The following is a 23,144-nucleotide window of genomic DNA, read 5'->3' as shown; positions in this document are numbered from 1 at the left end:
CGAAAGAGCACGTGCAACCAGATGGGACTCCTTTGCAGAGATGTGAGATTGTGTAACTTCACTGTGTTGCTGCCAAACAACCATAATGTGCATCTCTTCAGAAATAATTACTGGAGAACTCAAAATACCAACTGCCTCTCTCACAAAGGAGCAACCGCCCACACAGAGCTGGGAAGCTGATGCAGGATAAAGAAAAAGAGGCCGCAAGAGAGGAGCCTCCAGACAGAGCAAAAGCAGCCAGTACACTGGGCACATGACATACCTCCACCAACACAGGGACCCTGGCTGAAGGCCATGCCATTTTCCTGCCTCTTTTGCTCCTCTACTAAGAAAAGGGGCAGCAGGAAGGGTGGGGAGACAGTGAATAGGCCCTGAAGGAAGAGAGTAATGAAAAAAACTTTGTAGTCTTTGAAATTATACCCTTTGGTATGAACCTTTTTTTTTTTTTTTTTTTAGAGTAGAAAAGGGCCTTAGGGGAACCAGCCTCCAAGATGGTTCCCAATGAGTCCCACCTACTGGCAGTCACATTCTTGGACTGACCTATGTAACCAAGAGGATACTGTGGAAATAACAGTAGATTTCTCATCAGTCATTTGTTGTCACACAAGACAGCGCCGCTTCCATCTTGCTCTTGGGTCACTCACTCTGTGGGCAGTTAGCCGCCCGGCTGGAGTGAGAGGTCCACCCCCATGGTGAACCGAGGCCTCCCACCAACATCACTAACTTGCCAGGCGTGAGTGAGCTGCCTGAGGACAGGACCCCTCGCCCCAGTCGGGCCTGCGGATGACGACATCCTGGCCAACACTGACTGTTCCCACAAGTAACCCTAAGCCAGGCCATGCAGCCAAGCTGCTCCCAAGTTCCAGACCGATGAAAGCTATGAGACAATAAATGTTTACTGCTTTAAACTGCTAATAATTTTTGGAGTATCCTGGTATGCAGTAATAGGAAACTAATATAGGCCTCTTAGAAACACCTCTTCCCACCCCAAATAGGTGCAGAGTCTCGGGAGGCTGCAGAGCCTTTGTGCTCCTGCCTCTCCTCACCCACACATGACTCACAGGCGGAGAGGAAAGCAAAGCGATTACTCAATGTGTCCATTTCCTCTTTATTTCTCACTGATGAGCTGAAGCGAAGCATTAAGGAAGTAAAATATTTTCTATCCAACAGCACTGCTACCCATTGATGCTTTTTTTTTTTTTGCTTCTGACTCTGTATCTAAATTGTGCAGTAAACTTCCAAATGTCTGATGTTCAAAATTCCTAAAATATATTTTATACTTCATATATTACATATGCCAAGTTATCAAATGTGGAAGATGTATCCCCTGCAGAATTAAAAAAATATATAGGTACCACTTAAAAGGAGACTTAGGAAGATGCTTTCCCCCATCACACTGTCTGGGCAACATTTAAGAACCTTTATTTCCTCTGGTAAGTCTTCTCTTCAGTCAGTGAAAAGAGAGATTCACACATTCTCTGGGGAGAGAAGCTGTATAATATGTTCCAAAAAGCTCTGGATCTTCCATCTTAAAAACTGAATTTAAGACCCTGCTGTATTACAAGCAGTAAAGGTTCTGGCCTCAATTTTGCAATCTGTGGAATGGAAATCACATGTCCTAGCTTACAGCATCATTGTTATAAAAATAAAATTAGACGCTGTACAGAAACAAAAAAAAATAAGCTACTTGCTTCCAATACATCCAACAAATACAGCTGAAATAGAAAGTTAGTGGTCCGCGAGGGGGGAGTCTTGTAGTGGGAATGCTGGAGATCAGTAATTTGTTATATTTCCAGCAATGACATAGGAAAGAGGGTACCTGCAGAGTATATGTATCCCAAAGGTAACTGTCAAATTACTTTTTTTTTTAATTTGTGAATTAATGAAATACTCCATCCAGTTACTATTCCCTTGAATTTGGCCATCATCAACCTACCCCTGGGGATCCAATCATGTTTGTGTGAACTCAAAATTAGGTTCATGTACACGTAAAGGTGAAGGTGAGATCTCGAACTTACAAGCAGGAATTCCTTTCTAGGCCCAAAGTTAACAGTTCCTGAACGACCTAGCAATCCTTATTTATCAACTCCTACCGAGATGGTTGTTTCCGGTGCATCAACATGACCTTCCTTCCCATCACTACTCTGAGTTTAGGAGACTGTGACAAATGGTTACCGCCAGGGTTTCCTATGAACAGTATTAGTGGTCACTTGAAAAAGACACTAACCACTCTTTAATTGAAATATTTAAATGGCTTTAGACCAACCCATTTGTAGATGGAGCATTAAATAGCAGCAGCAATTTTAAAAGGGTCCCCCCACAACCCATACACATAAAAATATGCTTCCACCACCAGAAACTATCTGAGTAAGTTATACTGCTTTATTCAATGCTCAGGTAAGCCCAAAACTGGGGACTGTAAGTTGGAAATGAATTTAATCATAGTATTTCTTAAAAAGGTCTTGAATTTATTATTTACCTTAGAAGAAAAATACAGCTTGACAGTTACTAAAATCTTTGCTTTTGGCAGGCAGACTTTAGCCCTGCCCCTTAGTTTTTTATTCGAACACTGTGCAGTTTCACACTCTCTGAGGTCTTTGCTAAAAACACTATACTTTTTCTTCAAGAAGACATTCTCTTTGGGTCAAGCACCATACAGAAGTAGGGGAACTCCCTAAACGGCTCATTTACACAAGGATAAATAGAGCAGCAAAGAAATATGGTTCTGATTCCACTTACTAACTAGTTCTACAAGTTGAGAACGAAAAACATATGGGGAAAAATGGAATTGTATCATGTTGCTTAAGTTTTCAAGCCTTTAACATCTTACGATAATATTAAAAAATAGAATATAAAATTTTAAACTGTGTAAGAGTCAATAATAAACAAAAATAAAAAATAAAATAAAAGCATTACCCTAGGATGCTGTCAAAGGAGCCATGTGGGTTGAACTGTTGGACTAGGTAACATTAAAGGTCCTGATTAGTCCCATTATTTCTAGGAAATTCTAATAAAGCAATCCCTGTGGTAGGGGCAGGGAGAGGATGTTAAACTAAATCCCCAGGAGAATCATTCTCATAGATTTGACTGGCACACTCCAATGTGTACCTAATAAAAAAGTTCGCATAGCATTCACTCATATACATCTAACCCAAAGCCTTAAAACAGAAAATCTGAGGCTTAGATTTTAATGAGATCTCCCTTTTAGGTCTTACATATGTACAGTCTAAAACATTCCAATAAATGTACCATCCCAACCATATAATATATGAATATACCAACAATATGTCGTATCAACAGTCAAATTACAAATCTCAAATACCCAAAGTTACATTAAAAATACTTGAGGGGCACAAGTTAAAAGTCTGTATGTTTATACTCAGAGTAAATAATTGCAAAATTCTCTCCATTCTCCCCTAATTTCCTTTTGTCGTAACTCCTGAGATTTTTTTTGTCAGTTGAGAATCAGGTACACTGACAGACCAATCACATCATTTCCGTTTTGCAAGAGACAACTAGCTAGCCCACAGCAGTCACTCCCTAAGGCCTTACCTGACTTAGGAGCCTACAACGATGGCACCCAGCGCCGACACTTCATTTGTCAGTCAGGTATAGCCTCACCACTTTCTTAAAAGTCATTATCCCAAATTACTTACATTTTGTATTTTTACCAAAATTGTCAATTGTGGATCTAAGTCAGCAAACTTTTCTGTTAGGCTTTTCTGGCCATTTATTTGGTCTCTGTTCCAAGTACTCAGCCTTGCTATTACAGCGTGAAAGCAGCCACAGACAACACCTAAATGAATGAGTGTGGTTGCCTTCCAACAAAAGTTTATCTATGGGCCCTAAAATTTGAATCTCATATAATTTTCACACATCGCAGAATTTTTTTCAAACATTTAAAAATGTAAAAACAGTTCTTAGCTGTCAGGCAGAACAATAACAGGCAATAGCAGGCAGCAAGCCACATTTGGTCTCTGAGCCATCGTTTGCTAATTCCAGATGAAGACTACCAAAATTGTGTCAACAAACAACTCTGCGTTCTCCACAAGTCCTCCAGGAGTAAATACCTGTGGACTGATCCTGTTTATCTCTTTCCTTCTATTCTGGAGGACTACAGTAGTCTTTGAAATACCTAGGTGTCTAATTAACACATCAAACAAGGTAGGTTTAACTAGTTGTTCCCAGGGCATATCAGAAGTTCTGCATGACTTAAGATTCTTTCTCAAAGATTGGTAACAATCTGTAAGTAAAGGTGGGTGTGTGTAAGTGGGTGGACCTCAAGTAGTAGAGGACATCCACTGCAGCTTTTGTAGTCTAAACTAATGGACAAAACCACAGTCCATAAACCTCCCTGCCCCAAAGAAAAAGGGCAGAATGAACTTGAGATTGTACCTCTTTCAAAAGTCCTTTCTTAGCAGGTAATCTCCTCACTGATACATCACCCAGCAGAGAGAAAGAACAACAGCAGCAGCTTAAACATCCTTTGTGGGGGAAGGCAGACAAATAGCAAACACAGAACTACCAGAGCAAACACAGCCACCACTCTGGTATTTTTAAGAAAGCTCTTTGGCTATAGTTTTATTTTACCAGTTAGTCTGAAACCAGCTTCTATTTGTAGCTTAAAAAACAAAAACGAAAAACCCACAGCTTCATCCACTGTTTAATTTCTAAAATGGCATACAATCTTGTCTTTAAGAAGTTATTACAGAGTTCAGATACTCCAAGTCCCTAAAAAACTTCCAATAAGAGACAATTAACTTCAAAATAGATGTAAATGTTTCCCTGACTTCAAAGAACTAGACGGAGGCTGGGGTGCGGAGGCTGGGGTGCGGGGCCATGGGTATGGCACAGGGAGGGATAGAGCTCCCACATTTGAGGGCCATTATGTACCAGGAAGCTAGAATCTTTTACATGTTAGCTCCAACCCGAAGGCGTAACACATAATTCATCACTCCAGAAGATACAGGCTTATATAATCTATACCTGCTGTTCCACCATGTCCTGGAACCACAGAAACATGAAAGACTAACTTTATCAGGAGCCAAGTAACCAATGATTTTGGGAAAAAGAACCATCCAGGCCCAGAAATTAGACTTCAGTTGGAAATGTCTCTCCAGGAATTTTTGCCCACTGATTTCTTCCTTGGTCAGACCTGTGCTTGGTCAGACCGGTTGCATTTTTATGTTTACTGTGGATGTATGACAAGGCCATCTACAGGACTCTGGCCTAGCTCTAGAAGTTGGACAGAAGGAACCCTAGAAGGCAGGATAGTACCAGGTCTATGAGCAATCATGCTATTATATAAAGACCCTAAATTAAGAAATTTCCTAATATGCAATGATTGTTTCCTAGACTCTACACCACCATCCCCCCCCCCCCCCCCCCATATACATAGCCTGCAATCATGAACTCCACAGAACTTTCCTGGTCCATGACTCTATAAAAGTTTTTCTCTAAAAGGAAAACTTTTAAAGAGAGTGACAAAGAGAGTGTAGTTACCAAAACCAGTAATAATGAGTCACGGCACTGGAAGGACCAAACAATTGGGTCTCTATGGCTCTGGAGGCCTGGGCCATACAGGCCACTATTCAACTAGCAAAGAATCTGTCAGGATGAATCAGACTACCGGCTCCCAGAATGGTGAGGAAGGGGCTGCCCAAGCTGACGGAAATTCAAAGAGGCTTTCAAATAGCTACTTAACAAATCTTGTGAGCTTTATTTAAATTTGGTGGGAAGGCTACAAAATAGTTTTTTCAAGCTTTTAAATCTCCCTTTCTGATCTGCCAATCTTGAGAGAAGAAAAGGGAAGCTCTGAAAAACAAGTGGCAACTTCGGGCACTGAGAGTGCTACAAAGCACTCTCCAATCCACAAATTTGCCTGTTCCCAAGTGGTCTCTGCCTAAAACAACTGGTAAAAAGCCGCCCAGGGAGAGTGGAAGGTAGAAATTCTAAGCAGGGGATGCGCAATATGGAGCTCACAATTTAAAGTGAAAGCAAATCACAGAAAGCTGGTATGTATTTCACCAATAATCCAGCTTCCTCATGATGTCTATCATAGAGAAACTGACTTCCCTCAGCAACCTGTGAGGGGTTACCAAGCAATAAAATACAATAACCATTGGGGAAAAAGAAGTCATAATCAAATCAAAAACTAGGTAACTGGCTAACTGAAGGCTGGCTCTATCTGCCACTATAAGGTGACAATGATATACACTGGAATAGAGAAAAACCATAAAAAGGACATCCATTCTAGAGTCCTTTTAAAAAGAAAGTCAAAGCACAATCCCTCTGCTCAAAGCCCTCTGTTGTGAGTTGAATTGAGTTCTCTCAAAAAGATATGCTGAAGTCCTAATTCCCCCCACCCACCTGTGAATGTGACCTTATTTGGAAATAGTATCTTGGCAGATGTAATCAAGTTAAGGTGAGGTCATACTGGATTAGGGTGGCCCCTAAACCCAGTGACTGGTGTCCTTGTAAGAATGCCATGTGAAGACAGAGACACACAGGGAGAAGATGGCTGTGTCAAGAAGGAGGCAGAGACTGAAGTTATGCTGCCACAAGCCAAGAAACACCAAGGAGTGCTGGCAACCACAAGAAACAAGGAAGAATTCTTCCCTAGAACCTCTGGAGGGAGCATGGCCCTGGGGACACCTTGATTTTGGAGGTCTGGCTTCCAAAACTGTGACAGAATACATTTCTGTTGTTTTAAGTCACCCAGTTTGTGGTACTTCCTGAAGGTAGCCCTAGAAAGCTAACACATCCTCTAAAGGCTTCCTATCTCACTCAGAAAGAAAATCAATGCATCATTACAATGGGATCCAGAAGTCCCCTTACCTGGCTGACTTCAGCTCCTACTGCTCCCTGCCTATCACTCCACTCCAGCCACACAGGCCCCTTCACTGGTCCTCAAACACACTGCTCCTTTCCCACCTCAGAGCCTCACCCTGAGACAGACTGGTCCTGTCTCAGACCTTTACAGATACCATTCCTTCTGCTGGAAAGATTGTCTCCCCAAGAATCTGCAAGACTATTCCCTCCATCTTCCTTCAGGGCTCTGCTCAAGTCTCCTTATCACGAAGGCTCCCCCTAATTACCCTTCAGCATCTCCTTTCCCCACCCCCTACACCTTATACCTCCTTCTCCTGCTTTATTTTTCCCCATAATACTTAAGACAAGCTGACATATATATTTCGCTTAACCTTTAAAAGGTCTATCACCCTCCTTAATGTTAGCTCGGTGAGAGCAGGACTTTTTCACTGCTAAATCACAGTGTACTCTTATTTACTGAATACATAAATGAATTCTATCAGGACAGGTGAAATTTTACTCAAAACTGGCTGTCTGACAAAAAAGATTTCTACTAATTAAGTGGAACAGCAGAAGCTTCTGTAGATGAAGGGCAAGCTCAAGGTTGGGCTCTGAGGGGCTAGGAGATAATCTCTGTGCCAGGTTTTCTTAGGTAGACTGAGGGGCTCCCCACCATTTCTGCCTGGAAGAGGGAGGGGAGGGGTAAGCAATTTTGAAACAGCCTCTTAAGACTCCTCCTTATCTAAAAACAGTCCACTCTTACCTGTAATTTTTGTTTTCAGCCACACCCCTGCAGAGAGGGACTTAGCCCAAAAAATTTGTGAAGCCAAATCTAAACACACCTCCACAACTGCATTCCTACATACGTTTGTTTTTTTAGGGGCTGAGAGGAAGGGCCCAGCAGGAAGGTTTAATAATGATAATCTCATCCTGCAAATGTACAAACTACTTAGGAAAGAAAGCCTCTGACCACCACACTCCCAAAAAGCAAACATACATTTCAAGTAAACCAGGAGCTTTAAAACAGCTCTTTTTCGGCAAGGAGGCAATCCAGACCTTTTTAAATGGCCCTAAGTTAACTCCTTTCCTTCCCCCGTTTACATTTTCAAAACTTCAAAACAAAAGGGGCAAAAAAAAATGAAAGTTTTTCCTTACCTTGGGTTTTGGCCCCATGTCCTGCTAATCCTAGTGATGAATCACAGGTTTCCTTGAGAGGTGATCTGATTGGCGTTTCAACTTCAGGGGTCTCAAAATTACCTTCAGAATCCGAGCTGCCAAGGGGGAAAAATGAGGAATTACCACTTTCAACGGTATTTCCGACACCCTATATAATCTAGATATCCGCAAAGGCTAAAACGTAGAATTTCTGCCTAACTTTACAACCCACTGATCCTCAGCACCGAGTGGCCTGTGGGCGCATCGCCCACCGATGTTCTAGCAGGGCTTCCGTCCGGGCATCCTGTCTCCCTGAAATCTCCTCCATCCTCTGGAGCTTTTGCTCCAGCACCATTTATTTTGATGTCATCCTTCCCTCCGACACCCAAAAAAGGCGCTTTCCAACAGACTCCTTGTCTCACAAGAGCCCTTTCCCAGAGACTTAAAAATAAAGACTGCCCTCTCCCCCTAAAAAAACTAAACCAATTCTCACCCTGATGCCTGATTCCTCGGCAGGCCTCTACCTGTTTGGAACTCCCTCAGCTCGAGGCAGAGAATGCTGTCACCTGCTCTCCGCAATCACACGGTGACAGAGCAGAAGAGACCACCATTTCTCACCAGCTGCCAGGGGCCTGTCATCACGCGACCTTCTTTTACCATGACTGTGTTTTAGGGACACAGAGCGACTTCCTCCCCACCGGGAGGGCCCCAAATCACACCGGGTGTCATCAATGACTATGTGTGTGTGTGTGTGGGGGTGGGGGACCCGGGGGATTGAAGCTTATAGAAAGTGACTGAACTAAACCGGGATGCGGAGACGCTGCAGATTCTGGGTTAGGCTCAGAAAGCTCATACCGAAAGCGGGGGGGAAGAAAATACCTAGGACGACAGAACGTCCTGAACTTCTGAACGCACAGCGAGGACCTGGGTACAGGCAGGGACGGAGCATTGCCATGAATATGGTTACGCGGGTGGGCGACCACACACACGCACAGAATGAGCGCAGATGGATGGATGGCAGCACGTCGGCATCTCGGCAGGGATGCGTGTACTTGCCTGAAACTCAAGGATTTGGTCTCGGCTTGCGAGTCCTCCTCCTCGGGGTCGCCCTCCGGCCCTCCGGCCCCGTCCTCTCCGGCGCCCCCGCCGCGCACCGCGGACCACGTCCATTTCGCCCACTGCACGGGGGACAGGATCTGCCAAGGGCTGAATGCCATGAGCGCCGCTCCTCCCGCTCCAGCTCCTAAGAGTAGGGGAAGGGGAAGAGCCTTTTTCCCCTTTCAAAATGGAGGGAACCGGTGACAGGCGCCTGTAAGCGTTTCCAGCGGAGGCGCGGATGTGGTTAAACGAGCACCGTCGGGGGCCCGGGTGGAAGCGCTTCCTCTCAGCCCGCAGGCTGTGCCGCTTCCTCCGGGTCCTCCTTCCCAAACCGGGCGGCTGCGGCGCCCCGGGAGCCGAGAGACTCCCGCCGGAAAGAGGCCTCTCCTGGGGCCTCCTCGGGGCCCTGGTCCGCAGCGCCCGGCGACACGGGGGCTCGGGGACTCCGGATCTCGGGGACTCGGGGTGTCGGGCTCCAGGGTCCCGCTGACCCGCTAGCGCGGCGCGCATCAGCTGCCGCGGGAGCCGCGCCCCAGGAGCCGCCCCCTCGGACTGTACTACTAGTGCGCGCGCGCGGGGGTGGCGGCGGCGCAGGGCCTTTGAAGTCTACGGCGCGCCCGCCGGATCCCCCCTTCCCGGCGCCACTCTGGTCGCGCCTGGACTGCGGGAAAGGGGCTTCCCGGCTGCGATTCAGGCAGAGGGCGCTGGACCCTCGCACCCCCAACAGCTCCGTCAGTGTCAGGAGCAGGGAAGATCCATTTTTCTTGGTCCGTGCACGCTGGGTTTTTCCTCCTTCCCTTTTTAATTTTTTCATCTTACCACTGTGATTTAATGGCGTTGGTGATACTGGATCACACAAAAGTTAAGCCCCTTAATAGTAAAAAAAAAACACAAAACTTTGAGGCCATTGTTGACTGGCGTTTTTCCCCTCCCTGATATTGACAGCGTGGAAGATTTCAGCCTGTTCACCTTCAATCCTATCACTCCCAAGACTTGGAAATCCCCTGTAGCAACGCTAGTACAAGAGTAGCCGAGGACTGGAATTTTGGAGGCTTTGGCCCTCCTTAAACCGCACTCTTGGACTCTTCTGTGGCCAGGTCTCGGGTAAAGGATGCTAAATTATCCTGTGGAATTCTAGCCTGATCGGTTTCCCGTTCTCCTTTTTGAGGCTTTCTTTTCCTAACTTCCAAGTCTGTGATTTCTGACTTAGTTTACTGCTTCAGAAGGATGCCCACAGGCCCGGTGAAGGCAGCCTTCAAAATAACCCTCTTAATGCTTGAAGGCAGAGCTCTCTGACGTTCCTCGTTGTCCATCAAGGGATTGTTCCGCAGAGCCACCAAAGCTCGAAGTGAATCAGCCACCGCAAACAACAGGCTTCATGGTCTCCGTGGCTGGAGAAGGTGTTTCTTGTCCTGTGATGATTTCCCAGAGTTACGGTGAATCTGTGAAGTTGGTTGCAGGTTCCCCCAGAGAGACCAGCTCCAGAACTCAGGAACAAAGTCGTTGGCACGTTGATGAATCATGATGGTTTTACACATTCAGTAACAAAAACAAAAGCAAAACTAGTGCAAGATAAGACAAGGCAGGTAGTCTCACCATCAGAGAAGGGCAGGGATTTGCCTGAAGTCTAGATGAAAGTGTTGGGGGTGTCAGGATGCTTACAGAATTCACCCAGCTCCTTCCCAGAGAGAAACACAATTGTCATGACTGTTCTGGAAAGTACGAAGATGTGAAGTAAGCAGGAGTCATTTTGTTTTAGGTCCACATGAAATATACTGCAACACTATCCAACTGTATTTTTAGGTTTATGGTTTACCACATAAACCTTCAGATTATAAGGTTCCCCAGATTCCTACATTTAACACAAGTATTTTGTTGCCTGGAAATAATATTACCCAATGTAAATCAGTAACTGGCATATGTTAGGTCCTGTTCATTCTTCCTCTCCTGAATAGTTCTCGAATCTTCATTCCTCTGCATCACTATTTCTCACAGTTCTACTATAAGTGTCTCCCAACTGGTTCTACTTCTGAGGGTTTTGTCACCTGGGGTCACCCCCGCCTGGCTAATCGGTGACTTGTGCTCTATCTAGTCTTGCTGTTCCTGTCCCCCTTTATTCCCAGCCTTTTTGTATTCCTAGACATAATCAGTAGAGAATTGGTTCTGAACCTCTCATATGTTCAAGAATCCCCTGAGGTGCTTCTTCTTTAAAAACAAATTCAAACTGCGAGTAGGATCTAGAAATCTGTATTTTTACCAAGTGTCCTGGATAATTTTTTCCACAGGATAAATTTGGGAAACAAATTTAAACCAATTAATTGCTGCTTCCAGAACAATCTCCCTTTGGCCTGCAGTTTTGCACATTCCCTCCCCCCTGCCCCCACCTTGAACTCCCAGACCTTGACGGCCTGAACCTCTTTATCCTCAGCTCAAGTACCTTCTCTGGAAAAGCAGGCTGATTTCTCCTTCCTGTCTACCATCTTTATACCCCAAACATCCACAGATACTTTTACTGTGGCCCTCAGGTAGTTTTGAAAGGGGGCACTATTAAGTTATACCAGGACATCAGGTATAAACCAGGACAACCCAGAGCTTGAGGTCACTCTACACTTAGCACACTATGTATAATCTCTTTGTTTACTCATCTGTCCCACTTCTGGACTATATATAACATACATAATACATAGCACTATGTATAATCTCTTTGTTTACTCATCTGTCCCACTTTTGGACCATAAGCTTCTGAATGGCAGGGACCACATTGTATTTATTATTCATTTTTGTTTCCTCAAAGATTAGGACAGGGCCACACACACAGTAGGTCCTCAATAAATATGCAAAAAGATGAATATTCTAGTTTACAAACAGACCTCATGAGTTTGGCTAGGGTGACATAAATTCCTAAAGCCTGACTCCTCCTGAAGAAATCGAGTTTTGAACCAGCATGGAACGGAACCCGGGACAAGTGATGACCCCAGTGAGATGAAGCCTGAAAACCGGAGAAGCAAATTGCTCAGTTTCTGAAAAATCACTCCTCTGCAAACTCCTGGACATAATATGAAGAGTAATAAAGTAAGTAATTACTCAGTAGCTTGAATTGATTTTATGTTATATTATGTCATGTCATGTCATGTCATGTCATGTCATGTCATGTCATAAGACTGGGTCTTATATTAGTTTGTGCTCCAAAAGACGAATTAGAGCTGATGGTCGGCTAGGTGTTATTTTTAGGGAAACACGGTATCTGGAAAACACTGGCGTTGGCTAAGGGGTGGCCCTACCACCCCTAAGCGTTGCCATCTAACAATTTTCCAAAAGAAACCAAAATCCTGGATTTCATTTTTAAAATCTTCCAATCTTTAAAGTTCTTACTAGTTTAAATTGTTTTAAATCTTGTGAAGGCCAGGACAGGACAAACAAAGCCATCTATCCATGTGCCTGACTGGCCCATGGAACCTGGATGGGCAGAGGGGCATCATAAGGCTTTTAGAAAATAACATCTCCAATTAGAAAGATCATTCTGGTAACAACCTGGGAGCTGTGAAACTGCTGTTTTCCTTGCTTCAAACTGCCAAGAGAAGGGACAGCTTCTTCCAGAGGGTAAAAGAAGCAGAACTGGAATGAGAGTCCTCATCTTTCACTCCACTTGTCCAGTGCTGTAAGCAAGCCTCGCACAATGGCAACACTTTAAAATGGAAGGAAAAGAAAACCACTACTGCTAAGAAAATGGAGTTCCTGGCAGCCAGTGAAATAAAAAGGCATCTGTGTAGGAGACGATGTTGAGGGAGTGGAGGAGGCAAGGAGGGAGGGTAGGGTCAGGATGGCACAAAGGACTCAAAGAGATAAAGTAACCACTGAGAAACCAGAAAGGTCAGGCAGGCTGACAAAGCCGTCAACTTATCCGTATTTTCTAACAACTTAAGAATTTGATGAGCAAAAGATACATCTATTTCAACTAAGATTAAATGCCAGATTGATGACGTAACTAAAATGGCTGGGCAGCTCTGAAGGGCTTAGGAAAAGCACTGGCTCGTATGACATTGAAACAGCCAATGGCAGCGATGTTGAGATGCTTCAGTGGAACCTCAATGGACCATCTCCCATTCCCCAACCCTTCTTTTTGAGAGCCATCCTGTTCACTGGAGGAGGTTTCCAAGACATGATGGGGAATTCCCTGCCTGTGGTTCTACATGATCATTGAAAGTCTTCACCCCACTCACCAAGCTAAACACCCTCAGCCCTTAGCTTTTTGTTTTTCAACTATTTAAATGAAGGTCTTTATGATGTAGTGATAATAGTACCTTATATTAATAAAGTTTCATCTGATCCTTACAATCATTCTTTCATGTAGCAGGACAGGTATTCTCATTCTCAATTTGCTGATAAGGTAACTGAACCAGAAAGGGCAACCACCTACCAGAAGTCCCAAAGTTAATTAGTACTAGAACTGAATCTAGAACCCTCCTCTCCTACCTTTCAGTACCTTCTGCACTGTATCAAACTGGAAAAAGGCAGAATGCCCTCTCAGCCACTCTGGAGCTTGTGATTTTATCAGCTAGATACTTCTCTCAATTTGTTGCTGCTGCTACGTTCTGGCTTCCTGCTTACCTGACACCAGCTGCAAAGTCAGAACTGGGTGGTAGCTGTACTATTTGGAAAACAGATAGTACAGCGCCCTCCAGTGAAAAATAGCCATTGTTACCAGGAGGCCTGCTTTTCTGACCTACCTCAGTCTAACCAGACAAGAACATGCTGATGTCTGTACAAGGAAACATTGCCAATAACGGCATCTGACAACATTCAACTATTAACATTACAATCTTAACTTTACAAGATCTGATGTTACCTTTTACCTATAGGCTATAATCACCTATGGAATCTTCCCTGCACTATCCAAACATACCCAAATCAGGGAATTTGTACTATGCATTCTCAATGGAAAATATATCATAAAGAGAACCTCCTTTCTAATTTTTTAAAAGAGAAAAGCCAGATTTATGCCCATGGCTAATTAATACGCTTTCAGAGTTTCAGGAAGAGTAAAAGAAATCCAGATTGCATCCACTAACCAGCTGGCCGAGCTCCCCACCTAGGCCTTCTCAGAGATCCTTGTCCAGGTTTTGCTCTGGTGAACAACTCTTGTCAGATCCACCCTCTGATTTATTCTGTTCTGTATCACAAAAGTGCAGTTTGACTCCCCCAAGTTGAAAGTATGCCACTCAACTTGGGGCACAATGAGACCGACAACAGAACTGCCACATAGCATTTATACCGTATCAGCTTTCAGAGAGTGGGAAAAAAACCCACAAATATGTTTTATGATGTTTACCTTAAACCAGCATCATTTTAGAACCAGTTCTATGAGGTTCTCTCTCATCCCCATCAAATATCATGACCATATGTTAATTGACTTTATAAGAAAATTCATGTTAGTTCTTTACCTTGGAGTGTAGGATTATTAGAGAAATAGTTGTTGAGTACAAAAGATATAAACAGAATTAGGTCAGTCTGTTCATTCTACATAACGAAAATAACCCCAATGTTATCCCTCATTCTTCCCGCCAACTACCACAAATCCGAAGCTGAAAACAAGCAAACAAAAATAAGCACAAAAGATCTACTTAAAGCAGTGAACTATCTTTAAACTTAGAAATATTTTCTATTCCAGTAGAAATAAGTTTGGTTTTTCCTGCTAAACAACATTGCAGTTACAGAGCCTGTTAAACAGGCATATCATCTTGTAGAATGCCTGTTACTGATTTAGCAGATTTTGTTTTCTTGAAATTACATTCCTTTTTAGCAGATTAGGCAGTAAAAAAAGTGGTTCCTCCAAGTCAGAGAGCTTTATATGTAAACCCTCAGACAAGAAAACCATCTGAAACTCTTTATAAGATTATGAATTTCAGTTTCTAACCATGAACATTACTCCAAATTGGAAAGATCTACTTTACTTCACTTACCTGGGCTAGAGGGAGGGTGGAGTCTAAGGCTTGAGTTCAAGAGGCTGAAGGAATTTAGGAATTTGAAATAGAATAATAGTCTGTCTCCTACAGCTATTATATTCCCTCTTCTCTCCCCTACCTCCAAAATAAAATAAATCTCTCAAATAATGCATCTAGAAGACTAGAAGAGCATTGATCACATGGCCTGAATTATCCTGATATCCAATATTCTACCCACTATCCTTGTAAATACATGTCCTCATTTTCAATGTGTGAAACATTGTCATTTAAAAGTTCAAAGGTAACAGATTGGGAGAGCATTTGGAAAGGGAAGCAGACATTCACTGACAGGAGGGTGTGGGGAAAAGCGTCCACCAGAAGAATAAAACCACAAAAAGCTTTCCCAAATAATTGGGACACCCACTCTGCCTAAATCCTCACTCTGGGGACTTGGAGGGATTCCATCACAGTAACGCATGTGTTTGTGACGGATAATCTTCCTGTATTTCTAAGAGATTAAAAAGATGGGAAACTAGGAAGCAAACTCCCTGGCATGATACGTGGCCTCCTGTTACTTCCAGTTTTTATGTTTTTAGAGTAAAAGGTTAACTGCCATATTTTGGTTCTGAAACTAGGTGTATGTGAAAAGTGAAGGAAAATATGTTCTTTTACTTCTCTGTTATAGTACAAAGAGAAGAGAGGGGAAACCTGTCTTTTTTGCATGTGTTAAATTTTTTTAAAAACTCCAAATATTAATGTATCACTCATTTTATTCACTAATAAAGATAAGCTAAACAACTGGCTGAATAAATGGAAAGACATTACAATGTTCCAATGTGGTAAAATTAAATATTGTAAAGATGGCAATACTACCCCATTAATTTATAGGTCTAATGCAATTTTCATTCAAAATTCTTAGGGATTTTTCTTAGAATTTGTCAATATTTTTCAAAAGTTTATCTGGCAAAATAAACTGGTGAGCATAATTTAGATTCTTAAAAAAAAGCAGAGTCAAGATGGGGATTAGAGCTACAAGATAGTAAGATACATTGATGCAAAAATAGGTATATTCTTATCCTGCGAAACAGAACAGAAAGCCCAGAAAAAGACCTTACAAGATATAGAAATTTTGTATATGATAGAGAATATGTTACAATACAGTGGGGAAGGGAATATTATTTAATAAATGCTTGGAGAATAATTGGTTGTGTGATTGGAAAGGGGACTGCATAGTAAACCTGACAAGCTCAGGGGGTGCCACATGGCGGGCCTTACAAACTCAGTGATCAAAGTAACCCCACAGGATGGTCTGATCATAAATTGCTAACTGGGCAGGTCATGGTAGGTAGTCATGTTCGAGACCTATAGTTTCCTTAACAAAGGTCAATCTTTATCTTAAGCGACCTTGTCCATTGTTCTTACACATCGAGAATACCATACCTTTGAAATGTCAATAATTTTCTTTTCCAGACCCCTGGAGGGCATAACCGTGGGCACCAGGGCACAAGACCACCAGAGCAGGAGACCACAAAACTCCTCATTGTTATCTTGTTGCCTGCATACCATCTCTATTTGCTATAAATATTAAATGTTAACTACACTATACCCACAAATGTAAAAGAAGTATGTTTCTCCATTTTGCTTTTAATCCAGTCCTAGAAATTTCCCCACTTTGCTTTCTCCCATTCCCTTAATCCACCACCAATGGATTTCATGTAATCTTCCTTGTATTTTTTCCTTTGATTCTAAATGCATATAAAGAAGTGCAAAATTGCCATTCTCTGGAGCATTTTTTCGATCCATCGAGATCTTGCTTCTGGGCATGCCCTCAAAATTTTGGCTCAAACAAACTCATAAACTTTTTCTATAGGTTTGGACATTCTTTCGTCGACAGTTGGCAATGGGCAAACAGACCAAGTTAAACTTTTACCTCAGAGTCTAAACCAAGCTAAATTCCAGATGGAGTAAATGGCTAAATAATAAAAATAAAACCATGGGGAGAAAACAATGTAGAAGCAACAGAATCTGTCAAAGCTCTTTTGGAAGGAAACTGTCCAAACTTCAAAGTAATTAACGAAATAACACACAAAATAAAGATTGCAGATTTGGCTATGTAAGAAGAGTAAGGCTTCTAAATGTTTGCCTTCAAATAAAAGAGCAAATCAACAGGCCATGGAAAATAGTAGTAACCAAAAGCTAATATTGTTATAGCCTAAGGAACTCATGAAAACCGGTAAGATCATCCAAACCCCAACAGAGAAGTGAACAACTGTAATTGCTTATTATGGGTCAGACACTATACTAAGTGATTTACATGTATTATCTCATTTAATCCCCACCCTCTTGCCCCATAGGCTCATGAGGAAGGCATTATTACAGACCAGTCAAGTTGGCTACATGTTCAACTTCTAGAGCAAGGGTTCCCTGATCTGGGTTTAGCAAGGAAGGATTTCAGAAGATCATATCCTCCTTGAAATTACATGCCAAATTATGTGTGTGTGCATATTTGCATCCATTTCTCCCCCTCCTCTTCCGCATATACAGTCAAGCTCCACGCCAGGAACAATGCTTTAGGATAAAAGATTACTTTTCTAATCTGAACGTGGAACTAACAGAAGATTCTCTTCCTCTAACAGTTACAAGAAAGTTCTAACCAAAGGGGCCCTTACTCGGAGAACCCAGACCTGCCAGAAATTAATACAAGCAGCAGCAAGCGTGGATGACATGCAGCGGGTGAAAAGGGAAAGAATGCCCATTGGGCAGCCTGTGGCCTAATCTAAGTGACCTGCTGGTGACTAAAGTGTGGCACTCTAATTACATTGAGGCATTTGCCTGGAGAGCCAAGATGTCATTAACACAGAGATTTTCCCAGGAATTCCTGTTGCTACACATGAGAGTCCTCAAAAACACCCACGTAGGCCAGGATATAAAAGGTGAACTTTATGTGGTAGATGCAAAGAAAATCAATTTAAACATCTCTCTCTTTGGGGTGCTTTCTCTTTTGATGTTTTTCCCTTTAGGGTGGTTTCTTCCAAGAAACTATGTGGATGAGGCAGAAGGCACAACTACAATCCTCTTCCCTTCTGAGAAAAAGGTCGCATGAGTGGTGGACGCATGAGTGGGAGATGGAGGCATGGAACAAGTTGGCAAGGCCCAATTTTGCATATCAGGAAGCTTAAGAATTTGGAGAGCTCTCTAAGAAAAATATAAGAGGACCTATGAACACAATGCTAGGGCCCCTTTGGAAACCTATAAGAGGGCCTGTACAAATGAGGGGTCCTGAAATACAAGCTTCATTAGCTTCGTGGTAAATTCAACCCTGCCCAGAGGGCAAGAGAGATCCCTGTGTCTTAGAAATGATGCAGCTAGCTGCAACTTGGTATGTGAAAATATTGAGATACTGAGGGAAGGAGGTCACACTGACCTCTTCTATGTTTTAGAGGAACTGAAAAATGTTAACTGTAGGAAACTTGATAAAATTGTCAAAAGATATCTCCTACATGAATGTGAAACATAACTCATGGCTCTATTCCTTTTGTACCAGTGAATACACACACACACACACACACACACACACACACAATTTTAATTAAGATTAAAAAAGAAAAACTGTAATGCTTCTTTAGCATTGTGTACTTCATGCACCTTTATCCTTTGAATTTCTACAAGACCACCATGGGAGACTCTAACCTTCTAACTTCCCCCTACATCCATTATTTCCTTATTTCTTCCAGTAAAAGAACCCCCAGAGTTTTTGCTGGGTACATGGCCACAGAGCTAGAGGCCACATTTCCCAGCTAGAGCCCTTCTCTGCAGCTAGGCGTGGCCTTGTGACTCAGTTCTGACCTGTGTGATATGAGACAATGGTAGATGCAATTGGGGGGCAATGTCTTTAAAAAAAATAGCTTGTCTTGCACTCTCCTTCCCCCATTCCATGGGCTAGGGGTGAGCCAGTTTCTATTCTGTGAATGAGGATGAAGGGGAGCAGAATAAGCCACAGCAAAATGTGTCACTTTGACATGTGGATTACTTTGACCTGAAGACAATCAAGACCCAACAGCCTCAGGAAAACCTTTTACTTCTTCCTTAACTACCTAAAAGAATTTAGATGGGGGCTTGGCTCAGAAAGAGAGCCATTACCAGAGATAAGTGTGTGGCAGAGCAAACTTCTAACTACCTTTGAATTACCCTCCTCCCTTTTGTAGCCCCTGCCTACCTGCCTTTGGGTCATATTTTTATTGGTATCTTGTATATATAAAATTAGTTTTTCTCCTGTTGAACTGTAGTATGTTATTAGACCAAAGAACCTGGACGGGAAGCAGAGAAAAATTTCCTCCCCTAATTGGACCACACTTGGGAGGTGGTGAAGAAACAAGACGGACGGGGCTAGGCCAGACGGAGTTGCAGAGCAGCCTGCTGCCCTAGACTAATCACCACTAAGTGAGGACTGCTGAGTGAGAGAGAAACAAAATCCCATCTTCTTGGCACTGTTGTATCATTGGGTCTCTATTATGGCGGCCTCGCCTCCCCATTAACAATACAACCTCTTTCAGGCATTTCAGCATCTAAACTCTTATATTTAGAGTCTTCGAAAATTCATCGTACATCTCAGTGGTGTCCTTTTCGTAAGGCCAGAAAATTCCCCAACCACGAGACTCAAGCCTACCGTGTGGATGAGCTGGTCTAACTATGCTGAAAACAGGACTGAGCCCACCTTTCTCCTCACTGTAATGACTTCAGCTGGAATGATGCCTCTCTAGAAATTAGTCAGTTGCATAATTAAAGATGACAGGTGTGGACAAAAAAGCTGAAGGGGGTAGGGAGCCAACGGTTAGTTTCCAACCAAGACCAAGTCTTCTAGGCAGAATGTATTTGGATATTGTACGAAGAACGTTATCTTCTTTAGGGAAAAGAATAATATGATAAGTCCAGAAATACTATATAATAAATATGAGTATTTTTCCAATTCAAAGGCTAAAATAGTAACTGACCCACATTTTATAAATGAATTAATCATTATTGTTCTTTGGCTTTAACACTAACTGGTATTAGTGATGATTTCCTGTACTTACCCACAAAATATTTTTTTAGAAACTGTTTTCTTATGGAGTCATAATTCATCAAGTTATTTTGTTGTATTACAGAATTCTCATAAGCAGGGCTATTCTTACTGCTTTTCTCGGTATCTCATCACATTTGATTTTGAAGGGGACTAAAGCTTTGCCACCCTAAAGCTATCCTCTGGGATATTGATTTTAAGCTGGTTATTAAGAAATAAAAGAATGTTTATTTCAGAAGAACATTTGACCCTACCGCTTTCCTGCCTATGAGATTCAGATGGAACGGCCTGCTTCAGGAAGGAAATCTTAGGATGTCCCCATTAGCGTAATTTGAATTAAATATGGTGGATGGGAGGGCTCCAGGCAGCGGCCTGGTAGCTAGATCACACCCTGTGTCCCACTGAAGCAAGAATTCGCCTGCCACGTTTGTCTGGCTCTTCCTAAGTTACCTGTAAATCACCCATTCTCACTTTTGAAACCTAAGATCCCGTTCCCCACTTTTCTCCTTTGTCCAAAATGACATGTAGCCAATTTTGCCTCAGTGTCTTTGGAATTTTCATGCTTATGTGAATTCCCCATGCACACATATTAAAATTTGATTTTCTTCTGTCAATCTGTCTCTGTTAATTTGGTTATTAGCCCAGCTAGAAGAACTTAGAAAGTGGGAGGAGAAGTATTTTTATCCCCAACAATACAGTAATATCATATGTATTTTTTATTTCCTTTGGCCGAGGCATAGATAGCTACTGAGTTGAATGTATCTGTTTTAACTAGTTTTCAGAACAAATAAGCGACTGACTCCAAACCTAAGTACCCACCCCAGATCTCACTGAACCACAGGAATTTTTAGTTGGAAAGGACCTCTGCCACAGGTCACTGGGCCCAATATCCTGGTGTTTAGATGAGTCCTTGAGTCATTAAGGATTGCCCGAGGACTACTCAGTCACCAACATTTATGACTAGGACTCATGGATGTTGGATGAGAAGTATGAATTCTAGACGTTCTCCCCAACCCTGAAGGATATGCACACTTGGTACGTGTAATAGAGATACAATGCCCCCCCTCAATTCACCTCATTTTAAATGGCAACATGAACTATGTTATAAAGCATAGAATTCTTTTGTATACAAATAACATCATGGTTTGTTTTAAAAATATTTTAAATACCTTTATTGTTTAAGGCACAATAATACATACGTTTATTCTTTCATTCAATCATTCCACAAATAATACAAGTGACAAAACGGACCCAGTTCTTGCGCTCATGGAGCTTGCATTTTAGTGAGTTTAGCTGGCAGAGAAATAAATATATAAGAAAAGTGCAGAGGGCTATGAGAAAAGCCAAAGAGGTCTGGGTGGGGGGGATTAGTGGAGACTAATAGGAATCAGGGGGCAGCTCTGAGGAAGTGAGCCTGGGAAGTTTGAAGGGCAACAGGGTCCTACAGAAGGAACCACAGAGTCCTACAGAAGGAACCGGAGCCTTGGCTTAGGAGCAAGGGTGGCTAAAGCAAGCGAGTGAGGGGGAGAACTGCCATGCTTGTGCTTAGGTTTCTGAAGGAGGAAAGAAAGGCACAGGTAATTGGGGGGTCACATTAAGGATGATGGTCTTTAAAAAAGTGAATTGTTGATGACACGGGAAAGTACAAAGAAGAAAAAAACTTGCCCACAGTCGTGCTTTTAATAGTCACTGTTAAAGTGTCTGTGAGCAGATCTGGGGTGGATGCTTTTATCTTTTACATATGGAATCAAATTAATGTTTTTCTACTTATCCGTCTTTCCCAACTAGAAGTGTTCTCTACAAACAGAAAGCACCTTATCTATCTTGTTCTGTCTGATCAATTGTATCTGGCAACTGAATGAATAGACAACCGTTCCAAATTCTCCTCTTACATATACACAAGCAAAGTCAAAAAAATAAAAACATATACGCAAGCATGTATTTATAAGCAGAGATAGATAGTTGGATACAGATACTTTTAAACAAATGGAATTTAAATATATATACTGTCCTCAGCTAGAGGTGAGGACCCATTCCCTACTTCTGTTTTCATCATAGCTCTGATGGGGAGGAGGAAGTGGGAGGAAGTGGAGAGCAGGATGTGCAGCCAAGACCCTTCCTGACCCCAATACAAGCCAGGGGTTCTGATCACCTTCTCTCAGCTGCATAACAAGACTATGTGTTTATATAATTTACATCATTTGCTCTCCACAGAGGGGTGTTTAGGGGATTCCTTCTTCCTCATTAGAAATGATACCGTGATGAACCACCCTAGACATGCATCTTTTCACACATACACAATTATTACTCAGAGTTAAAACCCTAGAAGTGGGAACCCTTTGCAGTGTCAAAAGACATTTTATAGTTGGATACATAGAGCCAACTGCCCTCCAGAAAGGTTGAACTAATTTACAATTTTAAACAACAGTGTATGAGACAGTTGAGGGGCAACAGGGTCCTACAGAAGGAACCTTTTCCCTAAACATTAATTAACACTGAGTTTAGTCAGTCTTCCCAAACGTTGGCAAATATGTGGAAATGATAAATGATTGTTGATTTTATTTGAACACATTTGATTATTAATGAAGTCTGAACATCTTGTAACGTATTTATTGAAACACTGGCTGACTTCCTTCTTCCCCTCCCCCCTTTCCTTTCTTCCTTTCTTTATTTTTTGTAAATGGAGTCTAAGTCCTTTGCCTTAAACCAGCAGCACTAATGTGTGCTCCCTGGCCAGCAGCATCAGCATCACCTGGGGATAAGAAACCCCCATTTTTAAAAATATTATTTATTGGGGTGACAATTATTAGTAAAATTACATAGATTTCAGGTGTACAATTCTGTATTACATCATCTATATATCACATCGCGTGTTCACCACCCAGAGTCAGTTCTTTCCATCACCATGTATTTGACCCTGTGTACCCTCTTCTAGAGCCCCCTCCCCCCTTACCCTCTGGTAACCACTAAACTATTGTCTATGTCTATGAGTTTTTGTTTCTTCATTTGTTTGTCTTGACCTTTTGTTGTTTTCAGTTTCATATACCACATATCAGTGAAACCATATGGTTCTCGACTTT

General features: G+C 42.4%; 1 protein-coding gene across 26 annotated transcripts in view; it reads right to left on the bottom strand.

The window, feature by feature from the left end:
- The window catches only part of TACC1 (transforming acidic coiled-coil containing protein 1), a 93,867-nt gene that overhangs the window by 37,505 nt on the left and 33,218 nt on the right, over positions 1-23,144 (bottom strand). For 13 of the 26 annotated variants that reach the window (XM_081046918.1, XM_081046911.1, XM_081046914.1 and 10 more), the window contains one exon: positions 7,966-8,081. The exons of 2 other annotated variants lie outside the window; for them this stretch is intronic. Coding sequence is in view for 17 of the 24 variants with exons in the window: in XM_081046911.1 (XP_080903037.1) it covers positions 7,966-8,081 (116 nt within the window). In the remaining 7 variants the exon portion in view is untranslated. Of the gene's footprint in view, positions 1-7,965; positions 8,082-9,021; positions 9,587-23,144 lie in introns of those variants that run through there. 11 more of the 26 variants (XM_081046925.1, XM_081046926.1, XM_081046920.1 and 8 more) reach the window with 4 other exon arrangements.

This window comes from Rhinolophus hipposideros, assembly GCF_964194185.1.
Source record: "Rhinolophus hipposideros genome assembly, chromosome: 4".
NCBI classification, from domain to species: domain Eukaryota; kingdom Metazoa; phylum Chordata; class Mammalia; order Chiroptera; family Rhinolophidae; genus Rhinolophus; species Rhinolophus hipposideros.
This window is presented reverse-complemented; position numbering and strand designations above follow the sequence as displayed.